General features: G+C 42.5%; 1 protein-coding gene across 11 annotated transcripts in view; it reads left to right on the top strand.

The window, feature by feature from the left end:
* Positions 1–23,583, top strand: part of LOC103280541 (cation channel sperm-associated auxiliary subunit gamma) — a 60,247-nt gene that overhangs the window by 26,280 nt on the left and 10,384 nt on the right. For 8 of the 11 annotated variants that reach the window (XR_010000831.1, XR_010000830.1, XM_008119923.3 and 5 more), the window contains 13 exons: positions 7,530–7,637; positions 8,342–8,389; positions 10,167–10,299; positions 12,809–12,920; positions 14,323–14,487; positions 14,820–14,938; positions 15,809–16,022; positions 16,124–16,186; positions 18,576–18,759; positions 21,601–21,728; positions 22,455–22,535; positions 23,070–23,126; positions 23,254–23,410. Coding sequence is in view for 9 of the 11 variants with exons in the window: in XM_008119923.3 (XP_008118130.1) it covers positions 7,530–7,637; positions 8,342–8,389; positions 10,167–10,299; positions 12,809–12,920; positions 14,323–14,487; positions 14,820–14,938; positions 15,809–16,022; positions 16,124–16,186; positions 18,576–18,759; positions 21,601–21,728; positions 22,455–22,535; positions 23,070–23,126; positions 23,254–23,410 (1,569 nt within the window). In the remaining 2 variants the exon portion in view is untranslated. The remainder of the gene's footprint in view (positions 1–7,529; positions 7,638–8,341; positions 8,390–10,166; positions 10,300–12,808; positions 12,921–14,322; positions 14,488–14,819; positions 14,939–15,808; positions 16,023–16,123; positions 16,187–18,575; positions 18,760–21,600; positions 21,729–22,454; positions 22,536–23,069; positions 23,127–23,253; positions 23,411–23,583) is intronic. The other 3 variants (XM_062962793.1, XM_062962794.1, XM_062962791.1) reach the window with 3 other exon arrangements.

The following is a 23,583-nucleotide window of genomic DNA, read 5'->3' as shown; positions in this document are numbered from 1 at the left end:
CGTGGTCAACTGTGAAAATCGCACATATGGTATCCCCTCAGTTATGCTGACAGCTTACGGAACCTTCTAGAGCTTTCTAGATCATATCTGGCCAAGGCCCCGCCCACTTCCCTATATATAGCCCGTGCAATGGGCAACCGCCTCAGTTCCCCTTTTTCCGCTTGACAGCGATAGTGAATTCTTCTACCTGCTAACACTGAAGCATCTACCCTGTCAAATGGCATCGACTACAGCTTTTAAAAGATGCTCCTCTTGCGGAGGAAAATTGCCTGAATCCGATGGCCACTCAAAGTGCCTATTGTGTCTGGGGGAAGGACACAAAATACAGTCATGTACCGTTTGCCAGGGCTTTACCCCTCAGGCAAGGAAAAATAGGGAGACAAGACTTAAAGCAATGCTTTATGAGTAAGCTCTACTTCCCTCATCTATTTTAGAAAGCCAAAATTCATCACCGATGCATATCCAAAACCCTCAAATAAGACAGGGGTTTGAGAAAAAGAAATTTTAAAAGCCAAAAACTGCAACCGCCAAAACGGCTCGCCAAGATGGCGGCAACGATCAGGAAGCTCTCTCCTCACCAAAACTGAACATACAAGATCAAGGTACTTACCCACAATTAACAGATCAACCTACCTCAGCACCGCCACCAGGGCAGGCTGCTAATGAGGCACAAGAAAATCAAAAGCGATTCTCCCCTCAAGTTACGGGGCTGGAACAACCAAAAGAAACTTCCCCAGAAGTAATGGCTGAACAACAAAGACCACAAATTGTAACGGGCTCGACACCCACAATGCCTGTTTTGGACGGTCCCGAGGCTTCAAACTCAAGCCGGGACGGAGCTCTGCTTCCCTCTCATAGAACTCGGAGGAGGCGCATAAGCCCATCCCGACGCTCTCGCCGCTCCCGAAGCTCCTCCCAATACTCCAGACGCTCGCGTCGAAGCCAGAGCACCTCAAACCGCTCCAAACGCAAGCATAGGGACCGAAGCCCTCCTAGTCGATCCCGTCAACATCGAGGAGCGCGTTACAGAGCCGCCGCCTCTGACAGCTGCAGCTCGAATTCGAGCACAGACTCCACCCCTTCCAGCTCAAGCCAGCAAACAAACAAACCAGGAAGGAGGAGAGAAAGGAGGAAACAATCAGCATCCAGACAGTGGGAGCAAATGCCCTTAAATTATTATAGCCACCCTGGGAGCATGTGGCATATAGCTCCAAATGGACAATATTATTATTTTGGTCCACCTGGATCCAACATGCAATTTCCACAAGAAATGAGTATAGCACACCATAATGAAACACCGTATCCACAGAAGACCTTTTCCTCACAAACAAGAGGAAAGGATAAGGATATTCCCCAACAAACATTACAGACAGGGGAATTTCAAACTAACAAGAGACCACAGAAAGAGTCTATTAAAGAGCAACACACAACTACTTCTGAAGAAATTAATATAAATTATATGCCCGCTAATAACATGAATGGTGCCATGTCAACAGCTATGGCAGGATTGGGAGAACCACAGCCTCCCTTACAACACCTACCTGAAGCATTACACTCAAAACATATTGAAGTCCTGGACTCTGACTCTAGTGACAACACTGATTCAAATATTGTTCAAAATCCTAATCCTGAGACAGAAATGTCATTAACAACTTCTGAGGAATTACATAGTTTTTCAGCCTTAATGATTAGGATGTCTAAAGTTTAGCATTACCAACTCCTAAAACACCCACTGCTGTGGATGATCCCTTATTCCCAGCAAACCAACAAAGACCACCAGCTCCCACAGTATTGCCGGTTTTACCATTTTTCCTCAAATTGGCAGGTGCAAGTTCCCTCGCACCAGCGGCTATACCACCTGTGCCCAGATACGTCGAGAATATGTATAAACTGGACACTTCTTCAGCGGAATGGCTTGCACGCCCCCCAAAACCCAACTCAGTGGTGGCAGACGCAACACACGCAAAACGCTTAAGGAGACAAATACCTACAACACCGGATAAAGAAGAACGCAAAATAGATGCACTAGGAAGGAGAGTACATACTTCTGCTGCCCTATTTACAAAATTGGCTCATTATGGGGCTTATATGGGAACATATCAATCCTTTCTGTGGTCTAAAATAGAGCCATTAATTGACTATTTACCTCCTGAGGAACAGAGAATGGCCAGAGCATTTCATCTAGAAGCAACATCCCTTGCAAAATTACAAAAAGATTTAGGTAAACATACGGCAGACACTGCTGGTAAATTATTTGCAACGGCAACCTCAATAAGACGACATGGCTGGCTGCGTGCGTCAGCACTCTCAGAAGAAGGTCGTGCTGTTGCAGAGGACCTCCCAATGGACAATTTGGGTCTTTTTAATGCCACCACTGATGACAATCTCAAACATGGCCACGAAATGAGGCAAACAATGTTTAAGTACGGCAATCAACCAAATTATACTTACCAGCAGCGACAACGTTGGCAACCACCACAAGCACCCTATTTCAGGAGATTTGATAGGTCACAGGGAGGAAACTATAGTAAGTTTAGAAAGACACCACAATTTCGATACCAATCACAAAGAAAACCTTACCTGCAAAGGGGTCAAACCACCGGCAAAACAAGAAACCAAAGTGGCCCCAAGCGTCGGCTTTAGCGAAATATCAAGAACAACAACTATGACTAAAACATTCTTTTATTGCCCGTTGGCAAGTTATAACCACTCATCAATAAGAACTTTAGAAACAAACTCGAGTTCACCTGTTTTTGGATTTAGATTAGCCCCTTTTATTTCAACATGGCGTCATATCACATCAGACACATGGGTACTTAGAATTATAGAGTACGGTTACTTTATTGAATTCTTCAATAATTCCCCAGTTGGGATAATTCGCACTACAGATCCTTCCCCGGCACTATGGGAAGAGATACAAACTCTGCTAGATAAGGGAGCAATACGACGCCTTAGCCAAGACGAGTTACCTAGATGTTTTTTCTCAAGATATTTCTTAGTACCGAAGCGGGGAGGGGGCCGTAGACCCATTTTGGATTTAAGGGGGATAAATGCATATATTAATCCCAGAAAGTTTAGGATGGTTACGTTATCAAATATTTTGCCTTTACTAAATAAAGGAATGTGGTTTGCAACAATTGACTTGAAAGATGCTTATTTCCATATTTCTATGCATCCAGAGCATTCCAGGTTCTTGTCATTTATGATTGAAAGCCAAGCTTTTTGCTTTAATGTTCTCCCCTTTGGTCTGACAACAGCCCCAAGGGTGTTTACGAAATGCATGGCTGTTGTCGCCCTCCGACTACGAGGTGTCACAGTTTACCCTTATATTGATGACTGGTTAATAACATCTGATTCTCGTAATCAATTGTTAATCGACATTGACATCACATTATTTCTTCTCCAGTCTTTAGGTCTCATTGTGAACAAAGAGAAATCCCAATTGGAACCAACCCAATCAATCCAGTTTATTGGAGCCATTATAGATTCGGTATCACAGAAAGCATTTCTTCCAGAGGAACGTTTCCGAACTTTAAAAGACAATATTCAGAAAGCAATACTACAAAAACATATAACAGCCAGACAAATTCAAGTAATTCTAGGTCATATGGCTTCGACAACAAGTGTAACACCACATGCCCGTTTACACATGAGAATCCTGCAGGCGTGGTTCCTCAGTACTTACAACCCCTTGGTTCACAACCACAATATAAGATTATCTTTCCCACTGGAGGTCCGCCAATCCCTATTCTGGTGGACCAATTCCAACAATGTTTGTGCGGGACTCCCTTTCAAACCATCAGACCCCACGATAACTCTAACTACAGATTCTTCCACACAAGGACGGGGTGCCCACACAGGAAACTTGACTGTACATGGAATTTGGACAAAAGAAGAAGCCAAAGAACACATAAAGTATCTAGAACTACTTGCGGTCGAAAAAGCGTTAAAAGCATTCGAACCAGCACTCGCAGGGCATGTAGTCCAGGTCATTACCGACAATACAACAACAAAGTGTTACTTAAACAAACAAGGCGGAACACACTCACCTCAGCTTCTCCAGCTCTCAGTCCGTCTCTGGAATTGGTGTATCGAAAGGAATGTGGATTTGAAGGCAATTCATCTACCAGGAGAGCAAAACATTCTTGCGGACCAACTCAGCAGGACACCATTCGCGGACCACGAGTGGTCCCTACACGAGAATGCAGTGAGGCAAATATTCAACTATTGGGGAGTCCCGACAGTGGACCTCTTCGCGACACCGGAGAATACGAAATGCCCTCTGTACTATGCTCGCCAACCGGTGAATTGGAGGCTGGGTTGTCTGGGAGACGCATTTCTACAACCATGGAACGAAGGTTTCCTGTATGCCTTTCCACCGATTCCCCTCCTCATGAGGGTAATATCCAAGTTGCAGAAGGACAATTCCAACTGTATCCTAATAACCCCTTGGTGGCCACGTCAACCTTGGTTTTCAACTCTCCTAAATCTGTCCAGAGGGGAGTACTTTCGGATACCGAACCGCCCGGATCTTCTAACGAAGCAGGAAGGAATGGTTCAACACCCAGACGCGTACCTTCTAAAATCGACAGCTTGGCGACTACGTCCAAGACTGTAACCACGACAGTATCATCTTCAGTACAAAAGATTTTAATTGCTGCTCACAGATCATCGACAAAAAAATCATATACATATAAAAGGAAACGTTTTACAATATTCGCAGAGCAAAGAGGTGAACAACCTGAAACAGCACCATCCAATATTATTTTAGACTTCTTAGGCTCTCTAGCAGATGCAGGATTATCACTATCGTCGTTGAAATGTTACCTTGCGGCAAAGTCCTGGTACAGGAGGAAAGCCGGTCTCCCATCGTGTTTTGCCGACCCATTAGTAGCTCTTTTTCTTCGAGGCTTCAGGAATCTAAGACCATCAGTAACTCCTGTAGTACCATCTTGGAGTTTAGAACTAGTACTATCTTCTCTAACAAAACCCCCATTTGAACCGCTGGCGACAGCGGAGCTAACTTACCTGACTTGGAAAACAGCATTTCTAGTAGCAATAACTTCTGCAAGAAGAGCAAGCGAATTGTGTGCTCTACGTTCAGATGCACCGTACATCCGTTTTCATAAGGACAAAGTAGTCTTACGCACCGACATCACGTTTCTTCCTAAGGTAGCGTTTAGATTTCATACATCACAAGAGATAGTGCTCCCAGCATTTTTTAAAAATCCAACATCAGACTTAGAGAAAACTCTCCATAGGTTGGACGTTCGAAGAGCACTTGCTTTTTACATTAATAGAACATCTGAAATTCGAAAGTCCCCAAGACTCTTTTTAAAATATCGGAAAGATGCTAGGGGTACTCCAGTTTCGACTCAACGATTGTCAGCATGGATAGTTGCCACGATTCACCAAGCATATAAGTCAACAGGTCGCGAGTTGCCAGAACATGTGAAGGGTCACTCCACAAGGTCTATGTCAACGTCCACAGCGTTCATGAGAGGTGTTCCTTTGGACGTGGTTTGTCGAGCAGCTGCCTGGGCTACCCCGTCGACATTCATCAGACATTATAAAGTTGATGCAGTGTCTCGGAAGGATGCAGAATTTGGAAGGGCAATACTTTTTTCTTCGGTGACATGACTCCCACCATCCAAGGTTAGTAGCTCGCTAATCTACTATATGTGCGATTTTCACAGTTGACCACGATGGAGAAAGAGAAGGTTGCTTACCTGTAACCATGTTTCTCCGAGTGGTCACCTGTGAAATTTGCACATCCCCGCCCATCCTCCCCGCTAATGTCATGCCTCTAACCTTACTGCTGTCACGGCAGGGGAACTGAGGCGGTTGCCCATTGCACGGGCTATATATAGGGAAGTGGGCGGGGCCTCGGCCAGATATGATCTAGAAAGCTCTAGAAGGTTCCATAAGCTGTCAGCATAGCTGAGGGGATACCATATGTGCGAATTTCACAGGTGACCACTCGGAGAAACATGGTTACAGGTAAGCAACCTTCTCTGTTCCTCACATAATAGTTGCAGAACTGTTTTGGGACTCATTCCCGCTTCCTTCCTTCTTTCTCTAAAGGCAGGGCAGTTTAAAAACCTGAAATGGAGGTTTCTGGAACTTATATCTTCCTTCCTTTCTCCTTTCTCCAAAGAACTCCATTTCAGATTTGTAAACTGCCTTGCTTTCGGAGAAAGAACAAAGGAAGGGGAATGGAATCTTATCCTTTGTCTGAGTTCGGGGCGATTCCTTCTCTTCTTGAGTCAGAAGGAAGGCGGGTAATTTTTCTTTAAAAAAACATAAACCATAGAATCAAAGGCAGATTTCTTTTCATTGTGTAATAGTCACACCCCTTTTTTGGTCAAAAGGGATAAAAGTGCGACTGGGTTGCTGTGAGTTTTCCGGGTTGTATGACTATATTCCAGAAGCATTCTCTCCTGATGTTTCACCCACATCTATTGCAGACATCCTCAGAGGTTGTGAGGTCTGTTGGAAACTAGACAATGGGGTTTATATATCTGTGACATGTCCAAGGTGGGAAAAAGAACTCTTGTCTGTTTGAGTTAAGTGTGAATGTTGCAATTGGCCACCTTGATTAACATTGAATGGCCTTGCAGCTTCAAACCCTGGCTGCTTCCTGCCTGGGGGAATCCTTTGTTGGGAGGTGATTAGCTGGTCCTGATGGTTTCTTGCCTGGAATCCCCCCCCCCTTTTTTTTCTGTTGCTCTTTATTTACTGTCCTGATTTTGGTAGCCAGATGTTATTCATTTTTTCCTCCTTTCTGTTGAAATTGTCCACATTTCACTGGCATCTCTATGTAGTTTGACATGGTGGTTGTTAGCATGGTCCCGCATTTCTGTGTTCTCAAATAATATTGTGTCCAGGTTGGTTCATCAGAAGCTCTGCTATGACTGACTTCTCTGGTTGATATAGTCTGCAGTGCCTTTCCACGTTCCTTGATTCGTATTTGTCAAGCAGACAAGAGTTCTTTCTTCCACCCTGGACCTTCCACAGATATATAAATCCCACTTGCCTAGTTTCCAGCAGACCTCACAATCTCTGAGGATGCCTGCCATAGATTTGGGTTAAACATCAGGAGAGAATGCTTCTGGAACATGTCCAGACAGCCCGGAAAACTCACAATAACCCAGTGATTCTGTACATGAAAGCCTTCAACAACACAAAAGTGTGACTGTTATGTGATGAAATGTGGTACTTATTCAGCCCATCCTGGCATGGCTGCACTGAATTTAAACTAATTTTACAGAACTTCCTTCGATTGAGAGCATAATATTAAAAAGCTGAAAATATCTTTACAGATTGTGGTCTCTTTAGTTCTATGATTCTATAGGTGAAATTAAGCACCCATTCATTACATTATCAGAAGTGTTTATTGTTTTTTTTCTCCCCTAGGCAATGTAGTTCTTTCATAGGCTGGTAATCTCAAAGGCCATTCCATCCCACCCCCTTACGATTTCCCACTCCCAGTGTATCAATTAGCTTGAGAGATATTTTCTCCTTTCCAGATACTTGTGACATTACTTGGGTTATCTTCTCTACAAGTGAAAACAAGTTCTTTCTGCTAGTGAAAGAAGATGGAACAAATTACCACAGTCTTTTGGAATTCCAGAAAGGTTAACCTGACTCTCTTAAGTATTGTTATTGTTATCATCATCATCATCATCATCATCATCCCACCATTACTATCATTTCTGCTTCCACTATAATCACTTAAAATTCAGATGGGCACTGCAAACTAATAATCTAACAATCAAGAGTATTTTACAATTTAATAGGCATGAAACAAAAGTAGAAAAAAGACAGGAGAAAATAAAAAGGCAATTTCAGATGCATAAGAATTGCATGATTATGAAGTGAGATGGAACTTGATAAGATATGGGGAGAACACCCCTGCTGTACCTTTAGGTCGGCCAAGAAACAAATTACAGTAAATGAGAACAAAGGCAGCTTATTTCCAGTGAATTAACAGAAGTAGAAAAACAAAACAAAACAGAAAGACTGCAATTAGTTGGAAAAGGTCATTCTGGGCAAGGTGCACTGATGGTGTGATTTGGTGTTTGCCACTTCACATGAAGGGATTGATTGGCGTGCCATTTGTTTTACCATATTAAGCTGCATACTTCAAATATGGGGAACTAGAACTATTCCCCAGTATTTATAAGGGAGCCAGTGCGTGTTATGTGTGTGTATGAATGAATGAAATCCTAGGACTGAGCAGGAGCCAAAGATCACAGAAGCAGCAGGTGACTGAAATGAGTGATAAATGAGCATTTTTGTTTCACATCTTCATGTGGTGTTTTCTCTATTCAATTTTCAGATACGTATTATAAGCTTATTTATGACATCCCCAGACAAGTACCCAGAGGTAAGAACCACAAGATCTGTAACAGAGCAGATTCCGGTGTTCCATTTAAAAGACCGCACCTAGGCACTCTATATTCATTGATAGTGCCAGCCCACCCTCTGAAATTATGTAGGAATCCAAAGTTGTGGGAGTCCTGTTTGTTTGCTTTGACAGGAGAAGATATGAACCCATATGATGCAAAGAGGAATCCCACAGATAGGGTTGCCCTGCTGAAAAAACAAGAAGGCTCTTGTGCTTTTGATGGCTGTGCAAAAGAGGGCATTTCAACAAGTGTTGCTTGGCATGTAACCAGATAGCAAGCAATGCTTGCTAAAATTCCCACTTTAAGGTAAAAGAGCCTTTTCCAATTTTACTCTGGGAACCCTTCCTGTAGCTGTTTCATAGCTGCAGAAATTTGACATGAATAAGAGTTAGGTTGCTAGGAGTTTTCCAGACTGTATGGCCATGTTCCAGAAGCATTCTCTTCTGATGTTTACCCACATCTATGGCAGGCATCATCAGAGGTTGTGAGGTCTTTTGGAAAACTATGCAAGTGGGGCTTATATCCATAGAGGGTCCAGGATTGGAGAAAGAACTTTTGTCTGCTTGAGGCAAGTGTGAATGGTGCAGTTGGCCAGTGTGATTAGCATTGAATGGTATTGTAGCTTTGAAGCCTGGCTTCTTCCTTTGTTGGGAGGTGTTAGCCGGCCCTGATAGTTTCATGCCTGGAATTCCCTTGTTTTCTGAGTGTTGCTGTTTACTTACTGTCCTGATTTTAGAGGTTTTTTTTAATACTGGAAGCCAGATTTTGTTCATTTCCATGGTTTTCTCCTTTCTGTTGAAATTGTCCACATGATTGTGAATTTCAGTGGTGTCTCTGTGTAGTCTGACATGGTGGTTGTGAGAGTGATCCAGCATTTCTGTATTCTCAAATAATATGCTGTGTCCAGGTTGGTTCATCAAGTGCTCTGCTATGGCTGACTTCTCTGGTTGGCTTAGTCTGCCGTGCCTTTCATGTTCCTTGATTTGTATTTGGGCAATGCTGCATTTGGTGGTCCCTATGTAGGCTTGTCCACAGTGGCATGGTATACGGTAGACTTTCACAGAGGTGAGAGGATCCCTCTTGTCCTTTGCTAAACGTAGCATTTGTTGGATTTTCTTGGTGGGTCTGAAGATAGTTTGTAGGTTGTGTTTCTTCATCAGCTTCCCTATATGTTCAGTGGTTCCCTTGATGTATGGTAAGAACACTTTTTCCAACAAAGGATTCCCCCATGCAGGAATCCGAGCTTCTTCAAGTTGGTTCACGAGAAGGAACCTTTGGAAATGGAAGTGGGGTTCATGTCTGCTGTCTGCTTTCATGGGAGATCATGGTTCTGCGAACTTGGTGTACGCTGAGGGGGCTCGTCATATGGTATATCATCAAAACAAGATGACAAAGATTTGCATAATACTTGCACAGGGTTATTTGCATAACTACCAATTTGGAGACTATTGAATAGAAACGCAGTCCATTTTGCACTGTAGTAAGGAAGATTTTGTGTCTGCTTTCTGGGATTGTTTTGTTGCTAGACAGCTGTAAGGTCTTTCCTCTGGGTTTTTTTATTTTTCAACTAGATCATGCATTGTTCTTGAAATAAAAAGATGCCTTTTCTTTGTAAGATGGGAGGCATGGCTGCCTATTATGCTTATGGGGGCATAAAAGAATGTTCCTTCCACTGCATCTTTTCCCCAGGTTACTATCTAGCTGTTATTCCATCCCAACCCCTTTTGCTTGCCTTTCTTTCTTTTTTCTCCTTAGCTGCCTCCGATGGAGGTTTCGTGCTGTTACTAGGGAACGAGAATTATACAAATCGAACCCTCATCTCAAGAGGTTTGGCTTTAAACCCCTTCAGTAAGATATTCTACATCTGGGGGAATGTTATCTTGCAAAGGTAAGAGTTGATGCCCCAAATATATAATAATAATAATAATAATAATAATAATAATAATAATAATAATAATAATAACAAAATTGAAGGAAAAGCTAATAAGGAGAAGACCTGGCTCTGCCTCACGAATGGGACCCTGAAGAAGGAGACAGAAGGCCTGATCTTTGCAGCCCAGGAGCAAGCCATCAGAACAAATGCAATTAAGGCCAAGATCGAAAAATCAGCTGATGACCCAAAATGCAGACTGTGCAAGGAAACCGATGAAACCATTGATCATCTCCTCAGCTGCTGTAAGAAAATTGCACAGACAGACTACAAACAGAGACACAACTATGTGGCCCAAATGATTCATTGGAACCTATGCCTCAAGTACCACCTCCCAGCAGTAAAGAACTGGTGGGATCACAAACCTGCAAAAGTATTGGAAAATGAACATGCAAAGATACTGTGGGACTTCTGGATCCAGACTGACAAAGTTCTGGAACACAACACACATGACATCACAGTTGTGGAAAAGAAAAAGCTTTGGATCATTGATGTCGCCATTCCAGGTGACAGTCGCATTGACGAAAAACAACAGGAAAAACTCAGCCGCTATCAGGACCTCAAGATTGAACTGCAAAGACTCTGGCAGAAACCAGTGCAGGTGGTCCCGGTGGTGATCAGCACACTGGGTGCTGTGCCAAAAGATCTCAGCCGGCATTTGGAAACAATAGACATTGACAAAATTAAGATCTGCCAACTGCAAAAGGCCACCCTGCTGGGATCTGCACGCATCATCCGAAAATACATCACACAGCCCTAGACACTTGGGAAGTGTTCGACTTGTGATTTTGTGATACGAATTCCAGCATATCTATCTTGTTTGCTGTGTCATAATAAAATAATAATAATAACAACAACAACACTTTATTTATTTTTCCTGCTTCTTGCAGGGGGTTGGACTGGATGGCCCTTGAGGTCTCTTCCAACTCTACGATTCTATGATTCTATGATTTTTTATATACCGCCCTATCTCCTCAGGGGACTCAGGGCGGTTTCCAACATGATAAAAACAATACAATACAATACACATAATAAAAACAGAACCAAAGAACAATTTAAAAATGATACAAGTAATAAACATAAATACACAACATACAATCCAACAATGAAAAATAAAACTAGTAATAATACTCAATTTATGGGCCAGTTATAGTGACCCAGAGTTCAATGTTGGAATGGCCAACTATAAAGTGTTATTCAAGTCTTGTGCAACAGGAGGGCTTGGGGCCAGTAGCGGATGAAGTGCTGAGCTGGATCAAAAGGGAGGGCCAAGGACTAATCCTGTTCAAGATCTGCAGGAACCACCAAGTTTTTCATTCCTTGTGGATGGCCCCCAGATGGCATAGTGGACTAAGTGACTTGAAGGTTGGGTTGCTGACTTTAAGGCTGCCAGGTTCGAATCCCACCCGGGGAGAGCGTGGATGAGCTCCCTCTGTCAGCTCCAGCTCCATGCGGGGACATGAGAGAAGCCTCCCACAAGGATGGTAAAAACATCAAAACATCCGGGCGTCCCCTGGCTATCGTCCTTGCAGACGGCCAATTCTCTCACTCCAGAAGCGACTCAGGTTGCTCCTGAAAAAAAACTTCCTTGCGGAAGGAAGACGGGAAGGGGCTTGTCTGATTTCTTTGGGAAGGGCGTTCCAGAGCCGGGGAGCCACCACTGAGAAGGCCCTCTACCTTGTCCCCACCAACCGTGCTTGTGACGGTGGTGGGAGCGAGAGGAGGGCCTCCCTGGCAGATCTTAATGCCCGCGCTGGTTCGTAGAGGGAGATGCAACCACGGAGATAGGCAGGGCTTGAGCCGTGTAGGGCTTTATAGGTCATCACCTGCACCTTGAATAGGGACTAGCAGCTTATTGGCAGCCAGTGGAACTGCTTTAGCAGAGGTGTTGTATGCTCTCTATAATTAGCCCTGGTTAGGAGCCTGGCTGTCGATGTTTGAACCAGCTGAAGTTTCCAGGCCATCTTCAAGGGCAGCCCCATGTAGAGAGCATTGCAGTAATCAAACCTGCTGATCTGAATATGGCCCAACATTCCCTCTTGCATTAGTCCTGGTCTTCCTCATCCCCTTTTCCCCACAACTCCTAGCTAAACATCCTCTCTTTCTACACTCTTTTGTTACACTTTGGTCCTTTTTCCCTTTTTTTCCTCTCTCTTCCACAACTACTGGCGAAATGTCTTCTCCTCTTCCATCTAGTTCTACTAATCTTCTCACTCATTTTTTAATCTTGTTACTTCTTTGTCCTTCTTCTCCTTCCCAATTCTGGATACATTTTTCCTTGCCCATTCTTCTCATTATTCCTACTTCTACTACTAGTTCATCTGGCTACATTTATCATTTATGTTCACATTCCCAAACCTACCCACTTTCTGGGAGCAAAAGAACCTGCTTATTTTTAAATATTGCCAGTGCTTTGATCTGTAACATTTGTACAAAATGATTTTCTTCCCTTGACTTTTCTTGACAGCAATGACATGGCAAGTTACATTTATTTGTCCAACTTTCCGGGAGACTCCGCCATCAAATATTTTGTTATGTCCTTTACTGGGCACATTGCTTTTGTTACGGATACAGATGAGGTACGTGTGTTTATCTTCCTTGTGGACCCAGTAGCTAATTGTTATGGGAAATGGGGGCATTGTTGTTTATTTATTTCAGTATGTGAGACATCACCTTAAATATAGCAAAATCAGTAGCAGCATGTTGGAAGGAGACTAAGAGTTTATTGTTTTCAGCACTGAAATCCATGACGGAAACAAGAAAATCATTCATTGGATTGATTACTTACTAATGGATCATTCACTGTGTTATTGAAGGCTTTCATGGCCAGAATCACTGGATTTTTATACATACAGATAGATAGCAACATAAAAACTCCACCCATCACCCAGATAAAAAAGAAGCACAATTAAAGCCCTAGCAGACTGTGCAAAAAGAATCTGCAAACCCCACCTTCTCCAAGGTAAAGTGAACCACCTAAACTGGGCTCTACAGGCCAATGGAGACTCCAGCTCAGACATCAGAAGAGCTGCAAGGCCAAGAACAAGCCACGAGAGTCAAGAAAAAGACCCACCCAGAGGATAAGTGTTCTTACCATACATCAAGGAAATCTCTGACTGCATAGGGAAGCTAATGAAGAAACACAACCTACAAACCATCTACAGACCCACTAAGAAAATCCAACAAATGCTACGTTCCACAAAGTAGCTGAGCAAGACTAACCTGCTTCTGTTTGTTTGTAGACAGATATGAGGTCTCTTCTTCTTTGTGGACATAATTTGGCCAGATCTTGAATTTAATCTGTTGGCTACAACATTTGAATGGTTTCTGAAAATGTCATGGACCATGCTTTTCTCTCTGCCTAGTTGTGCGGAGGCTGGGTGAGCTAAGCCTAGATCATAGAAGGTTGTTTTTCAAAGTAATTAATTGCTAATGTTTTATGACCTCTGTTTTTAGTACTACCTTTCAGGAAAAAATAATTTGTTCTGTTACTTATTATATTGTTTGTTGTTTTCTTTTTCTATCAGTAATTACAGTAGAGTCTCACTTATCCAACATAAACAGGCCAGCAGAACGTTGGATAAGTGAATATAATATAATATTCACTTATGGATAATAAGGAGGGATTGAGGAAAAGCCTATTAAACATCAAATTAGGTTATGATTTTACAAATTAAGCACCAAAACATCATGATATACAACAAATTTGACAGAAAAAGTAGTTCAATATGCAGTAATGTTATGTTGTAATTACTGTATTTACGAATTTAGCACCAAAATATCACGATGTTTTGAAATTATTGACTACAAAAATGCGTTGGATAATCCAGAAAGTTGGATAAGTGAGTGTTGGATAAATGAGACTCTACTGTACTGCAAAAAGGAATGGGGGAATGGGGAATGATTCAGTGACACCCCAGTGATCTGTGTGTGTGTGGAAAGAGAAATTGTAATTGAGCATTTCTCTCCCTCCAATTCAAGGTCTGGGTTATGAAAGAGGGCAGCACAGAGATCAAAAAAGCGTATCCGTCAAAAGCCTGGTCCATGTACAATACCCTGCAAGTGATGGAAGGCTCACCAGATTATGAATTGAAAGCCAATCATTCTCTAGTCAGTGTTTTCTTTGACAAGGATGGGATGCAAGAGGTGGGTTTCCTTTGCTGTGATTTTGACATTTGGAAAGGAGTAGTGGTAGGGTCAGGGGTTTCATGTTCAGATCTTGGTCAACTGACCCTCTCTCAGCCTCAGAGCAAGGTGACGGAGAAACCCCTCAAAACAAATCATGCCAATAAATCCCTGTGATAGCTTTTCCTTGACTTGAAGTCTGTGGCAGTATAGTGTAACTAAATATTACAGAGTGTTGCATAATTCTATATTACAGAGGAAATGTGGAAATAGTCATTTGTGTGCTGGGTATATGGTTATCTAGGATAAAATAACTGTTCTTGTCCCCCCCCCCCCTCTTTTTTTTTTTTTAGTTGATTTATAGAGAGGATCCTGGAACCACTGGAAGGATAATCAAGAGAAAATTCCCTTTGGATCATATCCTGACCTATGATCAGATGATCAGCACTCCTCACAAAGGGATGACACACAAGTGAGTTGTGAACACACAAGGTGTAGTTTCATTGATTCTGAACTTGCCAGGACAATAGATTTGTATAGTTTCCTGCATCAGTACTCCAGAAAATGGTTTTCCAGATCGTAGCATAGACACAAATGGCTAGCAAATCACAGCTATGAGATCATTTTATTTCAGAATGGTATTCTTTGATTCTCAGAGAGATCGAAGCAATTGGTCTGTCTTTGGAAGCACTCGTAAGGCTTACAAATGTGGAAGCCTGCAAGTCAGTCAAGAGCAGATGTTTGCATATTCACTTTCATAATCTGACTCTTGGAACAAAGACAACTTGTTCCTCTACCACATCCTTAATTCCATGCGAGCGTGGAATCATGGCAACTTATCTTCTCATTTTGATTAATCCCACCCAGAGGAGAGCTTTGGCATCTGCAAGATGTAATATGTTACAATAAAATCTTTTGAATGGGAGATATATGTGGAAAATTCCAAAAGAATATGTTCTTGTGACTTCACCATTCTTTGTTTGTATGCCCTAAATATGCTAATATGCAAATGAAATACAGGAATTCAATTTTTTCACAATGTTCTCAATGGCGTTACAAAATTCATTATCTTCTAAACAACTTTGATGCATTCTTTTGTGAGATATTATTCTGGAGATTAGTGACTCTTTAATTCTGCTTTCCTTTTTGTCTGTGACTTCCTCTTGTTTTATATGCCTGCGTTGTGATTTTGTTGTTGTATGCCAATAAAGGCTGTGTGTGTTGAGGTAAGCAACATGCACTTCCAGAGGGTTTCATGTGGAATTATCCTAGTTCTAAGCAGCATTCTCAATGGGCAGGAACCACAGAACCTTGTATGATGTGTCTGCTTCTTTCTTCCTAGTGGCATAGACTACATCAGATTCACCCACCGTTGCCCATTTGCCGTGCTCCGCTTTGTGGACTTGCCATTCCCACAGCGCTTTACTCGGATGGAGCACTATCGTGCCAATCCACCGGAAGTCATGGAAAAAACAAACTTCCATGACGTGAAGGCACTGATTGTGTACCAAGGTCTGGTCTACCAGCTGCTCCATCTGCACTCAGCTTACCACAGAGTGAGGACTGTTTTTCTTGCCCAGATGGATTCTCTGTCTTTCTCTCCCTCTATCTTAAAGCTGTTCCTTACCAAGTTTTCTTTTTTTTTTTATCTTGCTAGTCTTATGCTGACCCAGTCCATGACCCCACGTGGCGCTGGTGGAAGAACAAGAAGCAAGACGCAGTAAGAAAAAAAACAATCTTAGGAATGTGTCAGTTGTCGAGGGCTTTCATGGCTGGAATCACTGGGTTGTGGTGAGTTTTCTGGGCTGCATGGCCATGTTCCAGAAGCATTCTCTCCAACAAATGCTACGTTCGGCAAAAGGCAAGAAGGATCCTTCCACCTCTGCAGGAGTCTACCGTATACCATGCAGGTGTGGACAAGTCTACAAAGGGATCCACAAACGCAGCAGAATTGCCTGGACACGAATCAAGGAACATGGAAGGTACTGCAGACTAACTCAACCAGAGAAGTCAGCCATAGCAGAGCACTTGATGAACCAACCTGGACACAGCATATTATTTGAGAACACAGAAATGCTGGACCACTCTCACAACCACCATGTCAGACTACACAGAGAAGCCACTGAAATCCACAAACATGTGGACAATTTCAACAGAAAGGAGGAAACCATGAAAATGAACAAAATATGGCTACCAGTATTTAAAAAACTCTAAAATCAGGACAGCATATAAAGAGCAACACTCAGAAAACAGGGGAATTCCAGGTAGGAAACAATCGGGGCCAGCTAACACCTCTCAACAAAGGATTCCACCAGGCAAGAAGCAGCCAGGCTTTGAAGCTGAAAAGCCATTCAGTGCTAAACAAGGTGGCCAGTTGAAACATTCCCACTTGCCTCAAACAGACAAGAGTTATTTCTCCCACCCTGGACATTCCACAGATATATAAACCCCACTTGCTTAGTTTCCAGCAGACCTCACAACCTCTGAGGATGCCTGCCATAGCTGTGGGCAAAACGTCAAGAGAGAATGCTTCTGCAACATTGCCATACAGTCTGGAAAATTCACAGCAAGAGGATCTTGTCCTTTGCTGAATGTAGCATTTGTTGGAGAGAATGCTTCTGAAACGTGGCCAGACAGCCCGGAAAACTCACTGCAACCCAGTGATTCCAGCCATGAAAGCCCTCGACAATATTAAGAATGATTCCCCATAAAGATCCCCCCTCCCTGAAGATTAATTTCAGGCATATCTTAGACTTAGCCCCCCCTTTAAAAAAATACTGATTTGGAGGCACTTTGCTAAAATAGCAAGTTAGGCATGTGTATGCAGTTCCAAAGACTGCTTCTAATTTCTGATCTCAAGAAATATGGAGAAAATAAAAAGATACTAAGTCCACTATTGGGGGAATTGCCTGGTGGCGCAGTGTGATAAAGTGCTGAGCTGCTGAACTTATGGACCAAAAGGTCATGAGTTTGAATCCAGAGAGCGGAATGAACGCCCGCTGTTAGCCCCAGCTTCTGCCAACCTAGCAGTTCGAAAACATGCAAATGTGAGTAGATCAATAGGTAACACTCCTGCGGGAAGGTAACGGCACTCCATGCAGTCATGCTGGCCACATGACCTTGTAGGGGTCTTTGGACAATGCCGGCTCTTCAGCTTAGAAAAGGAGATGAGCACCAACCCCCAGAGTCAGAGATGACGGGACTTAATGTCAGGGGAAACCTTTACCTAAGTCCATTATTGCAGATCAGAAATGGTCAAAACACTCAGGTCTTTGTAGATTTATTTATTTATTTATTTACAGTATTTATATTCCGCCCTTCTCACACCAAAGGGGACTCAGGGCGGATCACATTACACATATAAGACAAACATTCAATGCCTTGACATAGAACAAAGACAAAGACAAACGCAGGCTCCGAGCTGGCCTCTAACTCATGACCTCTTGGTCAGAGTGATTGGTCTCAGCTGGCTGCAGCTGGCTGCTCACCAGCTTGCGCCACAGCCCATGCTAGATGCTGGAGGTATAGATGTAGATTTGTAGGTATTTACTGATATGAAAGTACATATTGTTGTATAGGCCATAAAATTAGATTTTCTGAAAATTGGACTCATAATATTTTTATAACAGCAATTTTAAGTTTCTAATTCTTGTGGTCACCCAGACTTGAACTGGAGGCAAACCTCAGTGCCTGGCTTCGGGCCTTTTCCATATGACTTGCAAAACTGTCATTATACAAAATAGGAACAAAATTGAAACACCCAGTAAAGGGAACTAATAGCTAAGGCTATGTGACGTATTTATATAGTTGGCATAGAGCTCTGATTTCAGTTACTCATCTTGCAGGATTTTCATTGTCTGAACGGAGTGATTGCTTTTATTTTGAACAGTTCTGCTGCAGACACACCTTTTCTGCAAACGGCCTAGATTTCTTACCTATCTCTCCCATTTGAATCAAAGCAGATAGCAGCAGCTGATTCAATACATAATAAGAAACACATAATAAGAAAAAGGGGAGTGTAGACCAATCTATTAATAATAGTAGCACTCCTATGACCATATGTAGGACTGGATTGTTTATATGCCTGAGTTGCATTCAACTCTTTCCAGGAATACTACTACTACTTGGCCAGCAACGGGAGATCTTCTGGAGGCATGTATGTTGACATGGCCAACTATGTGAAGATATACAATCTCAGACCCAATAATGTATTGCCGAAAACCATCTACTTGGACAAGAAGCAGACCTTCTTCTTCTCTGTGTACTTGAGCATCCGGACGACCAAACAGAGCAGTAAGATGTGGGAGATAATGGCATTGTCCCCCAATAAAATCCTCCCTCCCCATGGCATTTTCCTCAAATTCCTCATATTGCAGTAGCTTAAAGGTTCATTTGACTTTTTAAAAACACCATCCAGAGAAAAGGAACTGGCGGATTTGACCAAGGGCATTTGAAAACCAATTCTAGAAGTGAATGGTTTTCATGGTTTCACTCTCTGCATTGCTGGAAATATGGGGACTGAAGCAGAAGTTGATTTGTAGGGATAGGTTCTATATTTTAGGGGCAGTGTCCTCATTGCCTCTCCCAACCACCAATCCTTGATAACAACAACAACAACAACAACAACAACAACTTTATTTCTAGACCACCCTCTCTCCCCAGAGGGACTCAGGGCAGTTAACATACATATAAACAGCAAACATGAGTCCCTTCTTCTTGAAAATTGGAAATAGGGAGGGCCTGTCTGTTCTTTGGCTGATATTTTTCTTGACAACCAGTTTTGCTTTTGGCAGCAATGTGGAACGACATATTCCACATGGAAGGAAAGAGATTGAAGTGGTGTACTTCATAAGGATGCATATCGCAGACAGGAAAGGAGGTTCCCCTTTCAAATATTGCCTCCATTACATCTATACACATAATAAAAGTGAAAATATGTATGTGTGTATGTGGCCCAGGTGCCCACTTCCACAGACAGGCTTCCACAAACTGCCATAACCCACAGTGCTGAGGAGCCACCAAAAGCCCTCCCTCCAATGACATTGCAGGTTATAGTGAGTGCCATGAACATGTCCAAGAGACCTGCCAATGTCTTCCCCAAACCCCATACTGCCCATCACCCAAGGAATGCTTTCACTCGGGGACAGTTTCATCCTATAATTTATGTTTTTCCTCCACCAAACATCCCAGTGTTTCTTACTCTCTCCATTCATGTGGAATTTGCATGATCCTGCCCACTGCCTCTCCCTTAACCCTTTCTTACTCTTTTCAACTCTGTCTGCATAATAAACAGAACAGAAGTGAGTAGCAACTAAACATACTGGAGGAGTTTGGGGGATTGACTCCACATGATGGAAGTTGTAGTTCACCCTGCATCAAGTCAGAATACTGTGACCCCCACTGATAATGGACCTGGGCCACATTTGGCTCACAAAATCCCCATGACCAAAGAAAAATACTGGAGAGGTTTGGGGGGAATTCACCTTGATTTATAGCCACTACACATACTGGGATTTATAGTTCACCTGCAGTCAAAGAGCGCTCTGGACCCCACCAACGATGGCCTTGGACCTAACTCAGCACACAGAACCCCCATGACCAACAAAAAATGCAGGAGATTCACCTTGATTTATAGGAATTATACATCCAGAGAGCACTGTGAGTGCAAACAACAATGGATCTGCACCAAATTTAGCACGTACACCCAATATGCACAAATTTGAATACTGGTGTATTTGGGTAGGAATTGTCCTTGACATTTATTAGTTGTAGGTACTGAGCTTTATAGTTCACCTGAAATCAAAGAGCACTCCGAACCCCACCAATGATGGACCTGGACCTAACTGAACGTACTGGAGGGATTTGATGGGACCGACCTACCCTGGTGGGAGTTGTAATTCATCCCGCAGCCAGAGAGCACACTGAACCCCACCAATGATGTATCTAGAGCACATTTGCCCAACATGACAAATTTTAAATATTGATAGTATTTCAGGGGGTTAATCTGGCATGATGTGAGTTGTAGTACACTCACAACATTATGCATTTTATAAAATAAAAAACGACTTCTAATAACCTAGGCAACACCGTCCAGTCCAGCCCCTTTCTGCCATGCAGGAGAAAAGCATCATCAAACCAACCACCGAGAGATGGCTATCCAGCCTCTGTTTAAAAGCCTCCAAAGAAGGGGCCTCCACCAGACTCCAAGGCAGAGAGTTTCACCGTTGAACAGCTCTTCTTATGATCAGGAAATTACTCTTAATGTTCAGGTGGAATCTCCTTTCCTGTAATTTGAACAAAATCATTAGTTGGCCCTCCCTTATTCTATTCTTGTGTGTGAGCGGCCAGAAGAACCACAGAGCTCTCCAGATGTGCCTCTCTCTGCCTCTGCACCCCAAAATTTTGCCTCCAGGACACCAATGTGGCTTATGAAACAAACTGCACATGTTATTAAAACCAAGGCCTTGATTCCTTTTTGAATATAGCATCACAAATTGCTATCTGCTTTAAATTTATGGGTTTTGATTTTTTATGTTGTGAAGGAACTGTTTCTATACAAGTGTAAATGCATCATAAAAGTTTAAGTGAAGCATATGATAAGCACAGTAAGAATTGTAATAGCGAAATTGTGGAAGACATCGGAAATACCGTCAATAGAACAATGGACACTGAAATTGATGGACATAAAAAATATGGACATATTAACGCAGATAATCTCACAACAACTGCAGACAAGGGTAAAAACGGACTGGAGCAATTTCAGTAAATATCTAAGGGAAAGGAGGAATTTGGAACCATAGAAGGAATTGATGGGTAAGAATAGAAACTCTCAGGTACCAAGATAATAGGTTCGGGGGAAAAATTGAAATGTAAAGAAGCAAAACGCTATGCAGTGGAGCTGGAAGGCAATATAGAAAGAGGGGAGGGTCAGGGGGAACTGGGCTTAGCTTTTGGTTGGTTTATGTCTTCCTTTTGTTTTTGTTTTTGTTTTTTATGTTTTGTGTTTTGCTTTGATTTGTTTGCGTTTTCATTTTTCTTAGGTTTTTTTTAATGTATTGCAATAACTATAAATAAAATGTTAAAAAAAACAAAAGTTTAAGTGAAGCAATGGACCTTCTTCTCTTTTGCCTTTAGTGGGGGAAACGGCGGAAGAGAATTCTCTCAACTACATGTGGCTCACCATACTTTTAGCCCATCCGGAATATATTCGTGCGGATCTAGAGAGACACGAACTCATCAGCAGGGGCTCCGTCCTCTATAAGGTCAGATAAACTGGACTCGGGCCATGCATGTCAGAAATGCAGCAGTTAGCATTCTGGGAAACAATGTATCTCTGAGCATGTACATAGCCTCATCGTTACTACTAGGGATAATAATACAGCCCAACCCCAAAAATTTTTTTAATGGTGTCTTTGTTTTTAGGCTTGTTCCTGGGGTTATTTGGAGTGCTGATTCAGAAAATTGCATTGGATAGACCACATAAGCTCTAGATTATTAAATATGGTTTTCTGTGGGTGATCGGATGGGGACTACTGGATGGCATGTGTTCTGTGTCAGAAACTAGAGCTGATGTGATCTATCCAATGCAATTTTCTGAATCAACACCCCAAATAACCAAAGGAAATCTAAAGTTGACCAAAAACTGATTGGGAGAGTGGTCCCTGGTCAGGAAAAAAAAAAGTTGGGAACCACTGTTCTAGGTAATGCTATTTTGCCAGGTTGTCTTTTGATTTGCCAACTCCACTTCTGAGTCTGTTCATGGACTTCCAAATTGCCCATTCTTGGTTTGTCCATGGAGGAAGAGCCTCGTGGGGGGCCATCCAGTTAGAATTGCCTGATTTTGCTGTCCACAGGGATATTCTTGTTGTTGCTGGAGGAGCATTTAGAGGAGTGGTGGTTCTCATGAAACTTTTCGTTGATTTAAGTCTACTGGGAGGAGGCTGATAGCCATAAAGCAATATCCAAAAGTATTGCCTTACAACCTACAGGTGATAATCACAGACAGTGGCAAGTATCCTAGGCAGCAGCTCAGTGGGAAAGAGTTGTTGAAGAGCTCTGCTAACTTAAAGGTAAGGTAACAGTCTTTGTCAGTGCCAAATATTTAATTCCACTATCCTGTTTCTTTGGATAATAATAAATAATAATAAAACATCATGTGGCCAGCATGACTGCATGGATGTGCCGTTACCTTCCCACCAGAGTGGTACCAAATGATCTACTCACATTTGCATGTTTTCGAACTGCTAGGTTGGCAGAAGCTGGGGCTGACAGCAGCAGCTTACCCTGCTCCCCAGATTCGAACTGCCTACCTTTTGGTCTGCAAGTTAGACAGCTCAGCGATTTAACCCGCTGCACCATCAGGGCTCCAATAATAGATATAAACATAATGAAATCAGCCAATTTAAAAAACAACTACAATGTACATTCATGCTCCAGTCCATAATGTATGATGTTTTCTGTCACTCCAAATTAATTTCCTTTACTAAAGGCCTGTCTAAACAGGAAAGCTCTTAGGCTAGGGCTAGCTAGGTCATCAGATACTATTTGGTGTGCCAGAATAGCTGATCCTTTGAAATGTGTTCTGTTTGTCCTGCTTTTTCCAGGTTGCACACTCAGGGATGAACTGCTATGATTACACAGATGAAGGACCACACACAAAGGTAATTGTGGTTTTGACTTCTTGATGGTGATTTTCATAAATATATGAAGCATAGTAATTGAGACCAGTTTGAAATTAATAACTATAAAGCAAAAGGCCTTTACCCTTACTCTCTACCTATCTTGCAGGGCAGTGATACAATCGGCATCAATATTGGATGTCCTCCAGGCAGAAGGTTGGCTTTTGACATCACTTACACCAAGAATTACACTGGCGAAAAGAACAAGCGCTACTTCGACTGCGTGGAACCGGACCCCGAGATGCCCTGCTTCTACTACAATGATGGTAAGGACAGCAGGAAGAATACCCAGAGGTATTGGATTCTGCCATGAAGTGAGCTGAGAAGTTGGATGACTGGACCAAACACAGATAAAGGTCTATTTGTTACAACAGAAAAGATGCGTAAATCCAGTAATTCCTCAGCCAGGACCAGCAAGAATTGATGTTTGATTCTGGTC

The sequence above is a fragment of the Anolis carolinensis genome, unplaced genomic scaffold, assembly GCF_035594765.1.
Source record: "Anolis carolinensis isolate JA03-04 unplaced genomic scaffold, rAnoCar3.1.pri scaffold_10, whole genome shotgun sequence".
Lineage (NCBI taxonomy): Eukaryota > Metazoa > Chordata > Lepidosauria > Squamata > Dactyloidae > Anolis > Anolis carolinensis.
The sequence above is the reverse complement of the archived record's forward strand: the minus strand, read 5'-3'. Positions and strand labels throughout refer to the sequence as shown.